General features: G+C 34.1%; 2 protein-coding genes across 2 annotated transcripts in view; both read left to right on the top strand.

Moving 5' to 3' along the window:
• LOC108739772 (PDF receptor) overlaps nt 1-14,568 on the top strand; it is a 47,464-nt gene extending 32,896 nt beyond the window's left edge. The window contains exons 5-11 of the mRNA XM_018473825.1: nt 350-441; nt 508-631; nt 2,144-2,364; nt 4,330-4,399; nt 10,566-10,651; nt 13,441-13,624; nt 14,444-14,568. Coding sequence (XP_018329327.1) covers nt 350-441; nt 508-631; nt 2,144-2,364; nt 4,330-4,399; nt 10,566-10,651; nt 13,441-13,624; nt 14,444-14,563 — 897 coding nt within the window. The 3' untranslated portion in view covers nt 14,564-14,568. The remainder of the gene's footprint in view (nt 1-349; nt 442-507; nt 632-2,143; nt 2,365-4,329; nt 4,400-10,565; nt 10,652-13,440; nt 13,625-14,443) is intronic.
• A 5,801-nt stretch (nt 14,569-20,369) lies between these two features.
• The window catches only part of LOC112904817, a 6,090-nt gene continuing 5,419 nt past the window's right edge, over nt 20,370-21,040 (top strand). The window contains exon 1 of the mRNA XM_025975823.1: nt 20,370-20,582. Within this exon, the coding sequence (XP_025831608.1) occupies nt 20,458-20,582 (125 nt within the window). The 5' untranslated portion in view covers nt 20,370-20,457. The remainder of the gene's footprint in view (nt 20,583-21,040) is intronic.

Here is a 21,040-nt window from a genome sequence, read left to right as displayed (position 1 = left end):
ACACGTATGTACCCTTTATAACGCCGAAAAATGTCCAGTCCCTTAAGTGTCGTTATATAGAGTTTACACTGTATCTATAATTTTTATAGTTTTTCAATATATAATAAATTAGCACAGTTTAAAATTCTCGGGTAAAGCGGGACGAATTATATAAGTACCTACACGCATTTTGCATTTTGTATTTACATTTTAAGAGTGAATATTTCAAATAAAACACATTTCTGGTCAGCCTGCATGTATACCTACAGCAAGCCAACAAACATCGTAACTAAAGTTCAAAAAAATTGTCAGAAAAAGTTGTTATTGCTATTGTCCAACAGACATGAATCTACGCTTTGTCTTTTTGCAGATAAGCACAAGAACAAGACAAATAGAAATGGTTGGACTCAGTTTGTCCCTCATAAGTCTTGTAATATCTCTCTCTATTTTCTGCAGATACAGGTAAATAAAACTCGGGTCGCAAATATTAAAGAAGTAATTTTTACCGTATGTTGTTTGCTGTTGTAGAATTTTAAAAAACAATAGAACAAAAATTCACAAAAACCTCTTCATTGCTACGTTACTTCAAGTGGTTGTTAGGTTAGTCATCTACATCGATCAATCATTGGAACAAAGAATTATAGAGAATGTGGTAAGTTGTATTCATTAAAAAGAAAATACAACGTGTAATTATACAACACGCTACTGAAGTGAAACTTCTTCAAACACACAAACATACCGGGATAGGGGTTAAGGAATTGGTTTAATGGTATTATTTGTACACTATGCTTCGCACGGGTGCAATGCTGATAGTAAATATACTATAGAATGTCTTTATATACAACAATCACAGCTTTTTTGTCATTAGACAATACAAACCGGCCGGTACCGCCGCAACCGCTATGTCCCTGCATTTTAAGTCTGTAATATCTTCGAAAATATTCATTTAAATTACATGCTGTAAAGGGCCATATTGATCTATATTAAATGCACAATGTATTTAAAAGTACTTAATTGGATAAGGATTAATGCTGTATTGCTTAAAATCGCTTCGTAAATAAGCCATTATTTCTCGTAAAAAGTAAAGGATAAAAAATGGTTATTGTGGGTTATCCCTAAGAGATAGACATATACCATCCCGGACTTTTTTGTAGACCTTTTTAAGGTGTACAATACTGTAGTATATTATTTTGATCTATCTCGTAGGGTTCAGCCAGCGTTTGCAATGTAAGCGCAAAAAAATGTGTTTATTTACGACATCACATTACAAACCTCTAAAATTATCAGTGTTTCTCTACTATATTATGCATATATTATACATATAAACCTTCCTCTTGAATTACTCTATCTATTAAAAAAAACGCATTAAAATCCGTTGCGTAGTTTTAAAGATCTAAGCATACACAGGGACAGACAGCGGGGAAATGCGTTGCATGATTTCGTTACATAGCAACTCGCATGAAACGAACTTACCCTACCGTGCGTAAAGAAGTTTCACTTCAAAAATCCCCAAAAAAAGTAACTTTAAAATACGATATGTATGTAGATTTTAAAAATGTCAGTACCTTGTACTTATTCCTTTGGGTATAAATAATGAAACGTTTAGTATTTTTTACAGTTACCTTAAACCTCTTTAAATCACTGCATAAAGCGCCTTATGCTAATTCAAAATTAATAATGCACTGCTTGCAGTTTTGTAATTTTATTTAATTAGGTTTGTAAACGTCGTAAACACAGATTTTGCCTCTTTGATGTTACAGTTTACTTTCGAGTAATTGTACTATGTCTGAGTAAATATAATTTCATTAAGACAACTATTTACAACACAACTGCTAGAACTAAACATATACACATAAGTAATCCTTATAATGACAATAAAAATGAATCGAGACGTCTTGGCTACAACTATATACATTACTTATTATTTTTCTGTAGCTCAAAATTAATTAATTGCTCTTCAACTATATATGTTATTCTGTTTTATAGCGAAGAATTGCTTAATTAAGTTCTGAAACGAGACATGAATTAAAACATCAGGAACAATTAACATTATACCGCTGTGTATTATTCTATACTTTTTAAAAGAAAACTACAATTCATTTTCTATTTGCACTCATTTAGGTACAATTTGTTTCTTTCGCTACAACTAATTAATTCTCTTTAGCCATACCTATGTGAAGCATGCTACGTGCTCTTAGAATACGCCAAAACGACTATGTTTATGTGGATATTCATCGAAGGTTTGTATCTTCACAACATTATAACAGTAACAGTATTCCAGGAATATTCTTACATGAAGTTATACTTCTGGATGGGTTGGGCTATTCCTTTACTCATGACGGCAGTGTGGGTTTTCACAATGGTTTTTGCAGTCGATAACATTGGGTGAGTGATGAATTTTTAATGTATAAATAGTCCAGATATTTAATTACAGAATTATCATATTTATAAGCTCTTTATTTCGGCCTATCTGGAGTCAACCTTTGCATTCCTCCAAAACTAGAACAACTTCAATGTATTCTGGTGGAGGCGCTTACCATACCTTCCTTGCGTAAATCAAAATTGCTTTTTTAAACTAATCGAACAGTATCAGTAAAACTAATATAGTTTAGCATACTATATGTTACTATATTTTTTCAAGACGTTTAAGGAAGGCATTGCAATTAAAAGTTAAATATAAGATAGGTATAACTCTACGTAATACTTTTCAATATTATAACAATATACGTAATATTTCCCATCTGTTGTGAGTAAAAATATTGACCATGTTTAATTTTATTTTCTCCCATTAGTAAGTGATGACAATGAGTAAATNAGCTGACAGAAAGACGCGACGATAGAAGCAAACGGGAATCAAAAAAGAAGCACGCCGAAGGAGATCCAGTGGTGAAAACGAAAAGGTGTTATAATTGTGGTGCCAAAGATCATCTGAGTGCAGAGTGTCCCGTAAAGGAAAAAGGGTTAAAGTGCTTTAAATGCAATGAGTTCGGGCACATTGCCGCGAAGTGTCCTGGAAAACCTAAAGAAGCGTACATTGTGTCGAGACCGGACAAACAAAAGTACATGAAAGAAGTGTTATTAGAGGACCGTAAGTTCATAGCGTTAGTAGATACAGGTAGTGATCTGACCTTTATACGATCAGATGTTTATGCAGATATAGGTTCGCCAATATTGCGGAAGCGAACTTTGAAATTTGAGGGTCTTGGATCCACAGGCAATATGACAATGGGTGAGTTTTCGAAAACTATGATAGTTGACGGCGTCCAATTTTTTGTAACTTTTCACGTTGTCCCAAAAGAAATTCTGAAACACTCTTTGTTATTAGGGACAGACTTTTTAGACCAGATAGAATTACGAGTACGACGGGGAATAGTATCATTCTTAGCATTAGACCATTCAGATTCGGAAAATTCGCATGTACCAGAATTATTCGCTATCAATACGATCGACGAATGCAAGGAGATCGACTTAGCACATATTCAAGTAAAAGAACACCGCGAAGAAATAAAGAACCTAATAAAAACGTATAAGCCGGAAAAAACGAAAGACGTAGGTATAAAAACAAAAATCATTTTAAAAAGCGACGTACCTGTAGTATTTAGGCCGCGCCGATTATCATTGCAAGAAAGAAAAGAGGTAGATGAAATAATAAAAGTATGGTTAGAAGAAGGCATCATTAGAATATCCAATTCAGAATACGCGAGTCCGATAGTTTTAGTTAGAAAGAGGAACGGATCTACACGAATTTGCATAGATTATCGTGCATTAAATAAGTTAATTTTAAGACCACATTTTCCGTTACCGCTAATCGACGATCAACTAGACGCATTACAAGGGGCAACAATATTCACAACTATAGATTTAAAGAACGGTTTTTTTCATGTTCCGGTAGATGAAGCAAGTCAAAAATATACTGCATTTGTAACTCCAACAGGCCAATATGAGTTTCTAAAAACCCCTTTTGGTTTGTGCGTATCGCCAATTATATTCCAAAAATTTGAGTCAGGGGATATTTCGCATTACAAGAAGCGTATAATTCTTACTTTTTAATTAACAATTTCTTATACTCACGTTTTCTATCACGTTGTTTTTCTAACGGTTTTTTAACAGTTATCAAGTTTTTTCATTTCTGAAGTCAAGACTAATTTACTTTTAGAAACGAGAGGTTAAGAAGTTGTTAAAGTAAAGCCTTTGTAACGTGAGAAACCTTTTAAAAGTCAAACAATTAAACCTATTTACGTTACAAACTTATAAAAACTTCCTAGTGACAGGTTTTTAAGTTTCAGTTTTTTAAATACTATTTATCTACCAAAATTAAGCTGATATTGAAATTCAACTTTAATATTGCAGCTGTTGGTACCTCTACTACTTTTTACCTTATTACTGGATTTTGGAAGGCCCAAGAACTGCAGTTATTCTTGTAAGTTAATACATAATAGATTTGTTTAAATCCATACATCAATAATGTAGTAACATAAGATATTATTAAGAAGTTAGGGTAGAAATATTGAGCAGTTGTATATGTGTGTGTGTGTGTCCGTAGTTCTAAGAAAATTCAAGTAGGTTAAGTTGTAAAGTCAAACCAGATGTTTTTTTACTAGATGCTAAGGGTAGTTTTTAAGTTGTTTCCTGTAAGGAGAAATCGGTCGAACCAAGTACCCAGGTAGTCGAAAAAAGCACAGAGGCTGTTGAGCGGGCACTTGGTGAAGACGTTAGAACTGTAAATAGCAACCTATTCATTTTCATTAAATATTTTTAAATTTTACAAAGTTTTCTTTTTTCTAAAAGTCCTTGCGCTTAGGACACTTGTTCTTTTATCAAAACCAAATTTAAACATTAGTGTCTCAACGAAAAACAAAAGAGATACTACATTTTCTGGGGGCTCAGCCGGGATTGATCAAAGAGAACAGTGTGAAACAAGCGGCAAGTAAAGAAGTGTTGGTGCAAAAGAAAACGAAAATATAAAAGTGAACAATGGCAGACAGTGAAGCGGTGGTTGATCAAAACCAACAAATAGTGCTGACTGACGAACAAGTGGTACAGATGAAGATCCCCGAATTAAAGACGGAGTTAAGACGACGAAAGCTCAGGACGTCGGGGGCAAAAAAAGAGTTAATCGCACGTTTGAAAGCAGCCTTGATGTTGGAACGTGATCAAGAAGCTATAAATAGTGACGAAGACGATGATGAAGACGATGACGCCGAAGAAGCTGTAGCTGAGGGTAGCAGTTACGGAGAAAATGACGACGAAGAAGATGAAGTGCCGAGAGTTTCAGTTGCTCGCCAAAGAAGACGTGACATTACAACCAAGCCGCAATTAACATTTAGAGATGTAGAGGAGTCCTTAGAAAAGTTCAGTGGGGACGACTATGTGAGCATAAGACGTTGGATTGAAGGCTTTGAAGAAATGGCGGTGTTGTGTGAGTGGTCCGATGTACAGAAAGTTGCATATGGTAAAAGACTGTTAAAAGGATCGGCGAAATTGTTCGTCAATTACGAAAAGTGCACAAAAACATGGTCAAAGATGAAAAAAGCGCTAAAAAATGAGTTTGACGACGTAGTGGACAGCTATCAGATACACCAACAGTTATCACAACGCAGAAAGAAACCAGACGAAACATACCAGCAATACGTCTACAAAATGCTGGAAATAGCAGCTCAAGCAAATGTGGAAACGCAATCCGTAATTCAATATGTTATCCAAGGAATTCCTGATGACCCGGCAAACAAAACTCTTTTATATGGCGCAAAAAATATTCGCCAACTCAAGGAAAGGTTAACCCAATACGAAACGTTGAAGAAGGATATGAGAAGTAGAAGTAAGCTGACAGAAAGACGCGACGATAGAAGCAAACGGGAATCAAAAAAGAAGCACGCCGAAGGAGATCCAGTGGTGAAAACGAAAAGGTGTTATAATTGTGGTGCCAAAGATCATCTGAGTGCAGAGTGTCCCGTAAAGGAAAAAGGGTTAAAGTGCTTTAAATGCAATGAGTTCGGGCACATTGCCGCGAAGTGTCCTGGAAAACCTAAAGAAGCGTACATTGTGTCGAGACCGGACAAACAAAAGTACATGAAAGAAGTGTTATTAGAGGACCGTAAGTTCATAGCGTTAGTAGATACAGGTAGTGATCTGACCTTTATACGATCAGATGTTTATGCAGATATAGGTTCGCCAATATTGCGGAAGCGAACTTTGAAATTTGAGGGTCTTGGATCCACAGGCAATATGACAATGGGTGAGTTTTCGAAAACTATGATAGTTGACGGCGTCCAATTTTTTGTAACTTTTCACGTTGTCCCAAAAGAAATTCTGAAACACTCTTTGTTATTAGGGACAGACTTTTTAGACCAGATAGAATTACGAGTACGACGGGGAATAGTATCATTCTTAGCATTAGACCATTCAGATTCGGAAAATTCGCATGTACCAGAATTATTCGCTATCAATACGATCGACGAATGCAAGGAGATCGACTTAGCACATATTCAAGTAAAAGAACACCGCGAAGAAATAAAGAACCTAATAAAAACGTATAAGCCGGAAAAAACGAAAGACGTAGGTATAAAAACAAAAATCATTTTAAAAAGCGACGTACCTGTAGTATTTAGGCCGCGCCGATTATCATTGCAAGAAAGAAAAGAGGTAGATGAAATAATAAAAGTATGGTTAGAAGAAGGCATCATTAGAATATCCAATTCAGAATACGCGAGTCCGATAGTTTTAGTTAGAAAGAGGAACGGATCTACACGAATTTGCATAGATTATCGTGCATTAAATAAGTTAATTTTAAGACCACATTTTCCGTTACCGCTAATCGACGATCAACTAGACGCATTACAAGGGGCAACAATATTCACAACTATAGATTTAAAGAACGGTTTTTTTCATGTTCCGGTAGATGAAGCAAGTCAAAAATATACTGCATTTGTAACTCCAACAGGCCAATATGAGTTTCTAAAAACCCCTTTTGGTTTGTGCGTATCGCCAATTATATTCCAAAAATTTATTAATGTTGTTTTTAAGAATTTAATTGAACAGAAAGTCGTAGTAACTTATATGGACGACCTGATTATTTTAGCTGGTGATCTAGACGAAGGTGTAAAACAATTAAAACGTGTACTGGAAGTCGCAAGTCAACACGGGCTAATTATCAATTGGGAAAAATGTCAATTTCTGCAAACCGAAATAGAATATCTAGGGTATATTGTAATGCGAAACACGATACGACCTTCAGAAAGGAAGACAAAGGCGGTTTGTGATTTTCCTTGTCCTACCACCGTAAAACAAGTACAGAGTTTTCTAGGTTTAACGGGATACTTTAGGAAATTTATAAGAGGGTATTCCACAATTGCTACACCGTTGACGGATTTATTAAAAAAGGACGCAAAATTTAATTTTGGATGTCGTGAAATTGAAGCATTTGAATCATTGAAAGTCGCATTAATTAATAAGCCGGTGTTAAAATTATATCGTGTGGGTGCAGAGACTGAATTGCATACAGATGCGTCTCAAGTCGGGTATGGGGCGATTTTGTTACAATTGGACGACGATGATCGAAAATTCCATCCAGTGTATTTTGCCAGCGGAAAAATGTCAGAAACTGAGAAAAAGTATACGAGTTACGAGTTAGAGATGTTAGCCATAGTTAAAGCTTTAAAAAAGTTTAGGGTGTACTTATTAGGTATTTCCTTTAAGATTGTGACCGACTGTAGAGCGTTTGTAATGACTGTGAAAAAGAAGGATTTGTGTGTGCGGGCAGCCAGGTGGGTTGCATTATTAGAAGAATATAATTATCAAATTTGTCATAGGTCAGGGAAAAATATGCAACATGTTGACGCGTTAAGCAGGTATCCAGTGCCCAGTACAATGTTAATAAATGAGAGTGAAGTCGATTTGATTACGCGTCTGAGAAGCGCGCAAGAGAAAGATAAAGAGATAGCAAAAATAATAGACGCCACAACTCGTAATCAAGCCGACGGTTACTTAATAAGAAATAGAATATTGTATAGAATTGTAGGTGATGATATGCTAATTGTTGTACCTAAATGTATGCAAGCCCAGGTAACGCGACAAGCTCACGAGCGAGGACACTTTGGTATCAATAAAACTGAGGCGATTCTAAAGAAGGACTTTTGGTTTAAGGGCCTGCGGCAAAAGGTCGAGCAGGTAGTGGCTAGTTGTATAAACTGCATTTTAGCCGAGAGGAAGCACGGCAAACAGGAAGGGTTCCTTCACATTATCGATAAAGGAGATTTACCGCTACAAACATACCACATAGACCACATTGGACCCATGACTAATACGAAGAAAAAGTATCAGTATATCCTGGTAGTGATTGATGCATTCACAAAATTCATATGGTTATATCCAACAAAGTCGACCGATGCAGCGGAAGTAATTGATCGGTTGCGCAAGCAGGCAGCAATCTTCGGAAACCCGCGAAGAATTATATCAGATCGTGGGACAGCCTTTACCTCCAACGCTTTCCGTTCATACTGTGAAGAAGAAAATATTGGGCATGTCACAATTACAACAGGTGTACCACGAGGGAACGGACAGGTAGAAAGGATGAATCGTACCCTTATACCACTACTTACCAAACTTACTGCTCCTGTTCCGGAAAATTGGTACAGATACGTCGAAAAGGCTCAACAATATTTAAATACGACGCCTTCCCGGAGCACAGGTAAGACACCTTTCCATCTACTTTTTGGTGTCAATGCTCGATTTAAGGACGATAACGAAGTAAAGGAAATATTAGAACAAGAATGGGCTAATAGATTCGAAGAAGAAAGAAACGAGTTGCGAGATGAAGCGAGAGAAAATATTGCCGAAATACAGAGGGATAATAAAAAAAGATATGACAAACGGAGAAAAGTAGCCAGACAGTACCAAGAAGAAGATTGGGTCGCAATTAAGAGGACTCAATTTGGACCAGGTCTCAAACTGAGAGCTAAATTTTTAGGACCATACAAAATTCTAAAAGTTTTAAGAAACGACCGGTACGTGGTACAAAAGATAGGAGACCATGAAGGGCCAAACCAGACGTCGGCTTCTGTAGACCATCTAAAGCCATGGACAGCAGGGATAGAAAGCGAGATGGACGACAATGAAGAAGACGAAGACAACATCTGAGGTCAGATGTTTTACGCAGGATGGCCGAATGTAGTAACATAAGATATTATTAAGAAGTTAGGGTAGAAATATTGAGCAGTTGTATATGTGTGTGTGTGTGTCCGTAGTTCTAAGAAAATTCAAGTAGGTTAAGTTGTAAAGTCAAACCAGATGTTTTTTTACTAGATGCTAAGGGTAGTTTTTAAGTTGTTTCCTGTAAGGAGAAATCGGTCGAACCAAGTACCCAGGTAGTCGAAAAAAGCACAGAGGCTGTTGAGCGGGCACTTGGTGAAGACGTTAGAACTGTAAATAGCAACCTATTCATTTTCATTAAATATTTTTAAATTTTACAAAGTTTTCTTTTTTCTAAAAGTCCTTGCGCTTAGGACACTTGTTCTTTTATCAAAACCAAATTTAAACATTAGTGTCTCAACGAAAAACAAAAGAGATACTACAATAATATTTTAAAAAGATTTCATATAAAATTTAGGATTCCTTTTCAACGCAAATATGGTTTAAATTTAATAGAAGATTAATTTTTGCCTACGTAACACTTAGCAGTAGGTACGAGTCCTATTATGAATTTGTATTTATAGCTTTATCCCCAAGAGAAGAAAAAGAAATGGATAATAGCTTTTACGTATTTTTAGAAATTTTTTATATTTTCATTGTTAGACTAAACATAATTGTAAATTCATTTCCACTTCTATGAGGACCAATTTTGCAGTTTTTTTTAAAAAGATATGTATATATAGTAGTCGGCGTTTCTATTGCGTGATTATTATTCTCAAGTAATTTTATTTTTTGACATCCTTTTCGGGATTTCAATGAATCCAATTAAACCTGAGACTTATATATGAGAAGCTCGTGCGTGTATAGAAGCAGGTGTAAAGCGGATATTATTAACTATCTAATTCTATTATAATGAGCACCGATTTCATATGTATGTATTTATGAGTTTATTAAATAAGAAATTTTTATTGTTAAACGTCCTTGTCATGGTTAGTTACCCTGTCGACAAAATGAGAAATGGCTCATCCACAATCGCCTTTGTTAGAAGTTATTTTGATCACCATATGGACCACATATTTATTGCAAATTGTGTTTCCGAAATTATTCAGTTTGTCAAAATTCATTTTCAATTTTCCATCCATTACAAACTGCCTTAGGTTAGTGAGGGAAAATTTTTGTTCGATTTCCGGCAAGGGTGTGACAACAGCAACATTTTTCAAAATTTTCCTCCCTAACCTGAGGTAGTGGATGGAAAATTGCAAATTAATTTTCACATTATTATATTCAATTTGTCTTGTAAATTTATACTAGTGTCTAGAGTGATGTCAATTTTTTAAATTCGAAAATATTGCAGATAAAACTTCAGTTGCAGTAATGTAATGGTGTTTAAAGTAATTTATAATTTCAACGACAGATGACAATTATATTATTGCCTATGTTATTATACAATTTCTTTTCAGGTTAATATGCTGTTCCTGTTGAACATTATAAGAGTTTTGATTGTGAAACTGCGCCAAAGTCACACCAGCGAAATCCAGCAGGTTAGGTAAGTTCATTTCCCCTCAAAATTAACTTGTGCAACCTGTTAAAGTTGAAATTGGATTTCGCCTTGATTACAAAGTTGTATACAGAAGCGTTTGTCGACAAAAACATCACGATTTTATTGGATAGAAAGTAATGCTATTATCACTACGCAAATAATGACACAAATTGTGTATGAAATCTGTGATTGCAATAGGAATTTATTAGATCACAGGTACCTACTGTTAACTATATATATTATAGTAGGTAGGGATTGAATATCAGTAGCGGCTCATGAGTGTAGATATTTCACAAGTGGATAGAGGAGCATATTTAATAACTTGGGTGCAAGATTAAACTAATTGCAAGTAATCGACAATCACTACAATCAATGATGCAAAACCGAATGATAGGGTAGAAAACAAAATAATGATTATATGTATAGGGTCGCAGTTATTCTGTTAAATGCATAACACAAAATTACGCTAAACCTATATGTATTATAACTAAATTTAAAAGCGTAGTTAGTCTGTATAAACAACAAATACATATTATTATTTTGTTAATTTCTGCAAAATTGTTTGACGTAAAAGTACAATAATAGTAATCAGTTCTTATCAATTCCTATCTGGTCACATACTTCATAAACGTCTGAAAAAGAAAACTTAAAATACTTCTCTTATAATTGAAATTGTGTATCGATAAGACGTTATTTCGAATTTGCGTATTAAAAATGACTGAGACATGTATCGTTCGTGATATAATGATAACATTCCAAAATATAAACGTTTTGAAATACAATTGAACTTCAAAGGCCGTTTATAGCAAAAGAAGCCGACATGCAATTAATAAATCACTTCAACATAGCACTGATGGCTTTTGATCAAATTAAATATGAACTAATACACAAAGGATAACGTTTTTCTTTCCATAAAGCAGGATCAATACCAGGACAATTATGTATTTTCAATTGATTTGCAAAAATCGTTGAAAAGGAACATCAAATACATCAATTAATGCCTTTAAATGTTTTAATTTAATTCAGTTTTATTGGCAATTACAACTGCTTAAAGGCGCATTCAAGAGGGCAATAAATGACGCGTAGGATTTTATTTTCGAAAGAATTGAAAATATTTAGGTAATATTTGCATTGGAACCCATTAGAAGAAAATACTCTGTATCTTGTAAATTATTCAGAAGAAAGGAAGTTTGCCGACTGCTGTTACAATTTACAACCCTTAACAGATAACAAGCATTTTTAGATGCTGTTTCCAGAACGTTTATTGTCTCTCAATTCAATTATTCCTTCTTCGTCAGACTACGGCAAAATAAGTTTCGTGACAGTTTCTTCGATTGTCGTTTATAATCAACGAACCAGAACTAAATTTTTCACGTCTTTTATCTTTGTTATTGATCATTTAGTCCAAACAATATTCTGGAACAATTTCTTGTACAGTTCCAATATACATTTCTATCTGAGCATTTTAAGTATTGGAGGCTGCTCATCTACTTTTTGAAAGTTTATTTATTCCTAATAAACTATCAATTTTTGATATAAACAATCTTTCAATGGAGAGCATCTATGAAGCTATAAGTCGATTTAAAGACACTGAATTTTAGAGGAATTAGCTGAGTAGAATGCAGCTCATTAATTAGTAGGAACTTGCGGCAGAAAGTGGGCTAACGTAAGAAGGGAGCTTCTAAAGCAGTGATCAGAGCTGCTTCCTGATATCCAGTGGAATAATATGTATAAAGGATAGCACCGCGACGCGCTCGAAAAAAAAAATAATTCGACCTTACATAAACGTATTAGCGTTCGGTGTGATGCAAAGACGCTAAATTATTATATACTAGTGACCCGCCCCAGCTTCGCAAGGGTGCAATGCTGATACTAAATATATTTTTGTTTTGTTTAGATTATTATCGAAAAGGGGAAATATTCAAAAGATACCCCCTGAACATACTAAATATACTACAGAATCTTTTATATACAACATTCACAGTTTTTTTGTCATTAGACAATACAAACCGGCCTCCCGGCCGGTACCGCCGCAACCGCTATGTCCCTGCATTTTAAATCTGTAATATCTTCGAAAATATTCATTTAAATTACATACTGGGCCATATTGATCTATATTAAATGCACAATATATTTAAGGTACTTAATTGGATAAGAATTAATGCAGTATTTCTTAAAATCGCTTCGTAAATAAGCCATTATTTCTCATAAAAAGTAAAGGAAAAAAATGGTTATTGCGGATTGTCCTTAAGAGATAGACATATACCATCGCGGACTTTTTTGTAGACCTTTTTAAGGTTTACAATACTGTAGTACAATATTTTGATCTATCTCGTAGGGTTCAGCCAGCGTTTGCAATGTAAGCGCAAAAAATGTGTTTATTTGCGACATCACATTGGAAACCTCTAAAATTATCAGTGTTTCTCTGATATATTATGCATGTATTATACATATAAACCTTCGTCTTGAATCACTCTATCTATTAAAAGAAACCACATCAAAATCCGTTGCGTAGTTTTAAAGATTTAAGCATACATAGGGACAGACAGCGGGAAAGCGATTTTGTTTTATACTATGTAGTAATTAATAAATTTTAGTTATTTATTATACAGCTCTGTAGCACTTTTACAAGCACAATCGCCCTTGGAGAGCAGATTTTTAGAATTTTAATGAAATTTAACATCTTCCTAGGTACCTACTATTATATTTATCGTAAAAAGCTTAACCAAGATGATAAATATTAGGTAGACCCCATTTCCAAAAATGCGTTTTCATGTTTCTTTTTCCCATTGTAGGAAGGCGGTAAAAGCTGCTATTTTCCTGTTACCTTTAATGGGCATTGCAAACATTTTATTTGTCGTGGATTTCCGGCTTTTTAAAAGTGCCTGGAAATTTGCTCTGTGGTCTTACACAACTTTCTTCGTGACATCCTTTCAAGGTTTTTTTATTGCCGTTTTGTACTGCTTCGTAAATGGAGAGGTAAGTCCTAAGTGCTTTAACATTCCCATTCGCTTTTACTTTTAAGATTAGATATTTCAATTTTCATTAAACGTACTATGTAATATCTAAATTGGTTTGGCGTAAAAACTGATTTAAATTGTTATCCTCAGCAGATACGATAATTGTTTTTTTGTAACTGATCGATTAGATTTTCGATTATTTGCTAATTAACCAATGTAATTAAAAATAACGATAAGTAACAATTACGATAATTATTTTATTATGCTTAAATGTTATAGGTATAACAAGAATAAAAAATTAATAAAAAGAGTCTAAATGTATTTCTTCAGTGAATAGCTATGCGTCGATTTAAAGCTTGGATTAATTACCTTAATTGAACAAATCAGTCTGATAATGTCTGCAATCATAATCAGTCATATTCACTATAATTTATAGCACTCAAAAAATTTAATAGAAACACAAATCGCTAGATATATATTTTAAACTCTATGAAAATATATAAGTATAAGTAACTAGGGCCTATTACCGCATAAGCAAATTTCAAGACAAATTAAATATAAATGAGGTGTAATAACTTTTAGAAACCGAAAATTTATTAACTACTTACTAATTCTTGGGATTTGTTTTCTCGTCGCTTACACCTGATGCAATTTTTTATCTTATCTTACATTTGTAAATAATCAAATGCATATGTCAATAGTCTATTTTAAAAATTATTATCACCTACACTTTAAAATCTTTGCGAAAATATTCTCAAGTGAACAAAAAAAGAACGTTACTTTAAAACAGTTAATTAAGTCAAAATTAACTTCTAAATCCGTATTCGGTCTGTTTAAGGTCCGGATAGCTGTCAGGAACAGCATTACTGTTTACATGTCTTTAAGAAATCACAATGGAATTCCGAGGCGGAATTCTGCCTTTGTTTCTGGCGTAACCGCGATGGAACCCGAACAATGACCACGGTACGTACTAACTTATACTTAACCTTTTATGAGAAATAGAACTAAGATGGAATTTAGAGCCCTCATTACAACGCGCCATTCTACAATTGATTCCATGCGAATAGAATCCATTCAAGGGAAGGCTTTTGTGTGGTATGCGAATCGATGGACGTGAATTTTCCAAATTTCCGGGAGAGACGAGAGTACCTACGTGAACAAAAATTCCTTCTAATTCGTTATTAATGTTGCACGTTAACCCTTAAGGGCGTTCCAACATATACATGTATACGTATCTAAGTCTAGGTATACCTTCATAACTCTTGCTGAACCGAATAGGTATGATGTTTGCTTGCTTCTCGGTAAATCCACAAATCATACATTTTGAACGAAAACCAACTCCATTGAAATACTGATTCTTTTATTAAAGACAATATGAAAGTAATAGATACCATTAAAATTATTAACCCGGAGGAAGAAGGGAAGGAGTGAATATAAAGTCATGAGAAGTGGCTGATTTTAGGTATCTAGAAAGACAAATAATCAGGACGGAAGGAGTAGTAGGGATATAAAGCAGAGGATAGTGCAGGGTCGCGTCACCTTCAATAAAAAGAAGTCACTTCTATGTTCGCGAACGTTTAATTCATAAATTCGAAAGAATTATGTTTGGAGCGAGGCGCTGTACGGGTGCGAAACATGGACAGTGGGCGGGGCGGAAAAGAAAAGTCGTTTGAAATGTGGCGTTACCGGCGACTGATGAGGATACCGTGGATAGAGAAAGTTAGAAATGAAGAGGTATTAGAAAGAATAGGAGAACAGAGGACTCTATGGAAGTCAATAAAAAATAGGTAGTAAATATTTAAGGATGTAGGTTGCTCTCGTTTTGGGAAAATTCGAAGATTAGCTCTGGATAGGAAAGAGTAGAGGTGTCCAAACAGTCTCAGGACTGACGACCTCATAATGATGAATGTTTGAGTAATTGTCGCGAATTGTAATTAGAGTAATTGCATTTGAGATTGACATATACATGACACAGAGAGCTACAAATTATTCCTACTTTATTGATGAATAATAAGTTTTTCGTATTTGCATTTACATAAGGTTTATCGCACCTATTTTTACCTGACGACTGAGTCTTAATCTTAGGTCAGTTATTTAGTAGTTATTGAAATATGTTTCAGAAAACAACGTGGGTCATGGTTATGACTTTGCTTCAAACGGGACAGCATTTCATCACCAGAAGAACAAGTGTCAGAGTAAGTACAAATATAAAAACATTAAAAAAGTTTTTGGTATAATATCTAACTACGTCTGTATATAGTCATGTACTGATGTTTCTTGGTAGATACTAATGTATGAATCAGCGATACATTACAGTATAGAAATCGCCTGTAGCGTGCTGATGAGACCAAATAAGATCGAAATCGCGATCCACTGACCAACAATTTATACCGTTTTTAAAAAAGTGGTGTGAATACTTCTTACATTACAACACCAAACCGGTCGATATGCTTATCACGTATGACGGACAGAACTCTCCTTACCACATCCCTACTTTTCACAGGAAATAGGGTAATCATCGTCACCATTAATTTTTTTATTCAATGCGAACTTGATGGGTTGTCGTAAATAAATTATTCAATAAGTCCATACATTTTTAGTGGATGATAGTTTCAAAATAAAAGGCATTAGTTTGCTATGCAAGAGACCCAATACATTAGATACATGATCGTTACTAAAATAGCAAACTATAGAATAAAGGCGACATAGAGAACAATGAGTGTAGCTTTTGAAATAAAGGAAGCCTTAGTATCACCAAAACTCTTGTATTGATTAAACGTTGTATTCAATAAAAGCAGTGCTCACGCGTGCCTCATTCAAATGTAAATATGTTCAATCATTTCGTTTTTCTTTATAATTTTATTGTAGAGAATCTTCACTCTTATAGATCGAAGAAATTACGCTCTATACCTATAAATGAAGTGTCTATGCGTAATTTTGAAGTGTATACCTTTTATTTGTATGCTAATAAACATAAACCACCTGTAAAAAATTTTTTGTCAGTCGCTCTGAACGGAATCTAATATTAGAAACGACTAAACTGATTTCAATGAGGTCTTACACACACGAAGAGAAGATTATCAGGAGTTACCTGAGCTACTCCTTGTCTGTCTGTCTGTCTATTAGCTTCTCTGTTTCTACAGGCTAATTTTCGAAACAGCTGAATCGATTTTTGCAGAATCTCATAACGTTATTATTATTATCTCATAATTTTAAAGCACTTCAAAGCAAAAATTGTTTATTTTCAGTACTTATCACTAAAAACAAATAAACAATTATTACATTACACCGAAGTTACTTTAGTCCACATTGTTTCGGATAATCGAGTTTCTAGTTTATCAACATTTTTATAAGATGTCTACTAAAAAGCTTTATCCACATAACAATTCAGTTTTATCCAATTGTAGGGAAGAGGTGGCATGAGGGTGACACGTATTGAAAGGGACAACTTACGGGGCAAATAACAAATTTTCTCTGGATAGAAGTACTGTTGTTGTGTGGTAACATCGATTCACACTCACTTGCACCTAAGTTCACCGTCCTGTCTTATGAGACGCGAGTATTTGTGCTTGTGAATTTATTCTTGCTCACAAGTAAAATCCTTTTCCAAACTTTAAGTTCATTGAACTGCTTTCCATTGTCTGTTATAAGTTATTTATTCAATTAGAGACGAACAACAGGTAAGAAACGTTTGACATAAAATGATAGCTGTAGAGGGTTAAATTTTCAAATTTGGGTAAAATTCATGAAGGGGACATAACAAACGGTTATGAAAGGGACGTTCCCTTCATAACTGTCCCTTTCGTGGTTAGCAATTTTTTAAGTTAATGATGTCTTGTTCATCGCTGCAGTTCAAAAGTACCACCTAAAAAGCGAACTCGCGTCGGGGCAGATAAAATACAAGAAGCGGTGAATGAAGTCTTGAAGAAAAACGTTTCGATAAGATCGGCTGCAAAAACTTTCAATTTACCCAAATCGCACTTGCAAAGATTAGTCGTAAAAGCTAAATTGTCTGAATCGACGTCTTTTGTTTACAAACCGAACATTGGCAATAAAGGAATTTTCAGCACAGATCAAGAATGCTCCTTGGTAGATTACTTAAAGATCTTTGCAAAAATGTGCCATGGGTTGACAACTAAACAAGTCAGAGAACTGGCATATCAGTACGCTGATCGTCTTAAAATAAGTATACCACGTTCTTGGCAGGAAAGTAAAATAAGTAGTGTAAACTGGCTGAAAGGGTTTTTGAAAAGGTATGATTGTTTGAGTGTGAGAAAACCGGAAAATACTTTGTTAGCAACAACTTCAAGCTTTAATAAACACAATGTACAAGTTTTTTTTAATAACTTAGAGAAATGTTATCTGAGACGTAAGTTTCCTCCAAACATGATATGGAATTTAGACGAAATTGGCTGCACCACTGTAACTAATGCTGGCTTTTGTAAACGCTTCTGGTGGTAGTATTTCACCTATATTAATATTTCCGCATAAAGAACACATGCTTGAGAATGGCCCTATGGGTGCGTTGGGCCTTGCGAATTTATCTGGATGGATAACGGAAGATTGTTTTTTAAAAGCATTAGAACATTTTGTTAACTTAGTCAAGCCAACTACTGAATCGACGGCTTTAATACTCCTTGACAATCATAAAACTCATATAACCATTAACTTATGCCACAAAAAATAACCTAATGATACTAACCTTTCCACCACACTGCAGTCACCGCCTACAACCCCTACATTTATCTGTCTTTAGACCCTTTAAAGCTAAATAAAGGGCTAGCATGAATAACTCGATGAATTCCAATCCTGGTAAAACTGTAACCATTTATAATGTGGCTCAATTCTCAAAAGACGCCTACTATGATGCTTTTAATATGAACAACGTAACGTCAGGTTTCAAAAACACTGGGATATGGCCTTTTAATAAAAATATTTTCGGTGATGGAGATTTTTTACCCTCTTTCACCACAAATCGTCCACAGTCACCTCAAAACATCACTGGTCCTAACGAAATTTTTAATGAAGTAAGTGCAGATAATGACGATCTTATCTATAGAAAATTGAACCTTCTATTTCAAACGAACCACAGCCTGGATCTTTCAACAGTGAAGTAACGCATTCTGCAGTTTCAAATCCATCTCACCTTCTACTAACTCCAGAGCAGATTAGGCCGTATCCTAAAGCTACAGCTCGAAAAATAAGAGGAGAGAAACGCAAAGTTAAAACTGCAATTATAACCGAAACCCCAAAGAAAGATAGATTACTTTTAGAAAATATGACCCAAAGCCGATAAAGAAAGTAGGACGAAGCAAATGTTCAGTTAACTAAACTATAACGAAAATAAATTGTTGATTTCTAATTTTTTTGAAAAATGTACCTATTGATTAATATCATTCGTATTGCAAGGTGATTTTCCTTATTATTACGTATTATCCCTTTCATAAACAATCCTGTTCCTTTCAATACACTCTATTAATGAAAGGGACAAAACATTTTTTTTTTTAAATTGAAAAAATATACAACTAAGGATAAAGAATGGTTTGTTGTTCTGTCCTATTTCGATACTGACATGACCGAGCTTCCTAATTTTAGTCGTAAATGTTTAATTTTTTATTTCATTTATTTACCAAGATCCTCAAAACAAAAATGTCCCTTTCATGCCACCTAATGTTATTTTGGCACCCACTGACGATTACCACCATTTATTATGATTATTTCTTTTTAGAACCAGAGTTTGACAACTGTTACTATCAATCCCCAACTTGCACTCTGTTCGCTTGAGAATTTACATTGTTGCACAGCATTTATACTCGTATACCTGAGAACTACACTTCGTCGTAAAAATCTTACTACTATCATAAATGTGTTGTACATATTGCGATATTTGTGTAATGTCTTTGCGCAAATTGAAGTTAAATCTAGATGATAATAATAAAAAAAAAACTGTTGTAAATGCTATTTATTATTAAGATACCTCAGAAATTGTAAAACGCTTCAATATCAACACTAATTACATATTGAGTGCATCTAGTAAGGGCGAAAATAAATTTAAAAAACTTCAATGCCTTGCTAGTGTAGAATAAATGCTTCGCTCTACTGAGTAACTGTTTATTAAAGTTAAATTTATGATCTCGCAAAAGTCATCAATTTGCACTTACTGTTGTACTTATCAGGTACTTAACTTCTTTCAATGTTTTGATAAATATACTTGTTTAACATTCCTTTAAAGAATGTAAGTGACCAATAAAATAAATCGAAAGAAGGGAAAATAAAAAGTGTTGATATGAAAGTGAAAATCATTGATATTGTAATAAAAATGTGATTTTTCAATGTCTTTTTAATAAAAATTATTTGACTATCACACTTTTGTCAATACTGAGCCAATTCTACATTAGTTTCACATTTGTTCAGGTCCGCTTTTGTCCATGATTCTTTTAACTTTGTTACCTAAACCACTATCACATCATAATTCTGGGAAAATTACACAGCTCTTTTTTATGTTCTAAAAACATATATTGTCGGTCGGTTAAACGCCCTGTTTTTATACGATTAATCGAACGTCATTATTGTTAATATTCCACGTACTTAATTTTGTTGATATCTAAATAACGAGCGTTTAAATAAATTTAATAAAATTTCCACTCTTTACATTGTTTGAGTTGATTGGATGGAGAATAAAGGGAACAAATATACGTTTTATCGCAATATTTGAAGTGGCAGTTTGCTACCCGTTAATATATTCATTCAATAAGTACCTACCGCAGATAATGAACATTCTTAAATAGTAGATATGAGTTTAATTAATTAGTTTTACTTATTCCACTAGTAAGCAAGACGTTCCTGGTTAATATGAAGCCATTGATTTTATTATTCTTTGTATGTCTTTTACATATTTCATACGGAAACTCCGAAGTTAAACTACAGAATGTTTTCTCAGCAGAATCCCTAAAAAAGCTTTACGAAGCGCTTGAAAGGTAAGCGATAGTTTCCTTAAACAGTTTCAAGAATATTAAAAATTGTTTTTTTAGACCTTGTTTAAATATTGAAACACATTTGAAAATCAACGTTGCAGTTTGAAATATGTATGTGTAGCTACTGCATGCAAATACACTAGTGAGATCACAAAAGTTGAAAAAAAATCGGTCACAAATTTTCTAAAAAATCGTTTATGTTTTATTTTTAATTATTAATTTTCAGCACTAATTTCCGTACATGTTTTACAATCAGCTGAAACTGCAGGTTTTGCGCTAAATTCTGGTCTCATTACAGCTTATTTATGTGTTAGTGTCCATTAAGGGTTAAACATAATTTACACTCAAATCGTTAATTTCTTAATAATAATAAAAAAGAAGAAGTGGCTGATTAACGAGGAACTTAGATAACTTAGGATGGTAGAAACAGTAGAGATATAAAACAAAGAATAGCGCAGGGT

This window comes from Agrilus planipennis, unplaced genomic scaffold (genome assembly GCF_000699045.2).
Source record: "Agrilus planipennis isolate EAB-ADULT unplaced genomic scaffold, Apla_2.0 scaffold54, whole genome shotgun sequence".
NCBI lineage: Eukaryota > Metazoa > Arthropoda > Insecta > Coleoptera > Buprestidae > Agrilus > Agrilus planipennis.
This window is presented reverse-complemented; position numbering and strand designations above follow the sequence as displayed.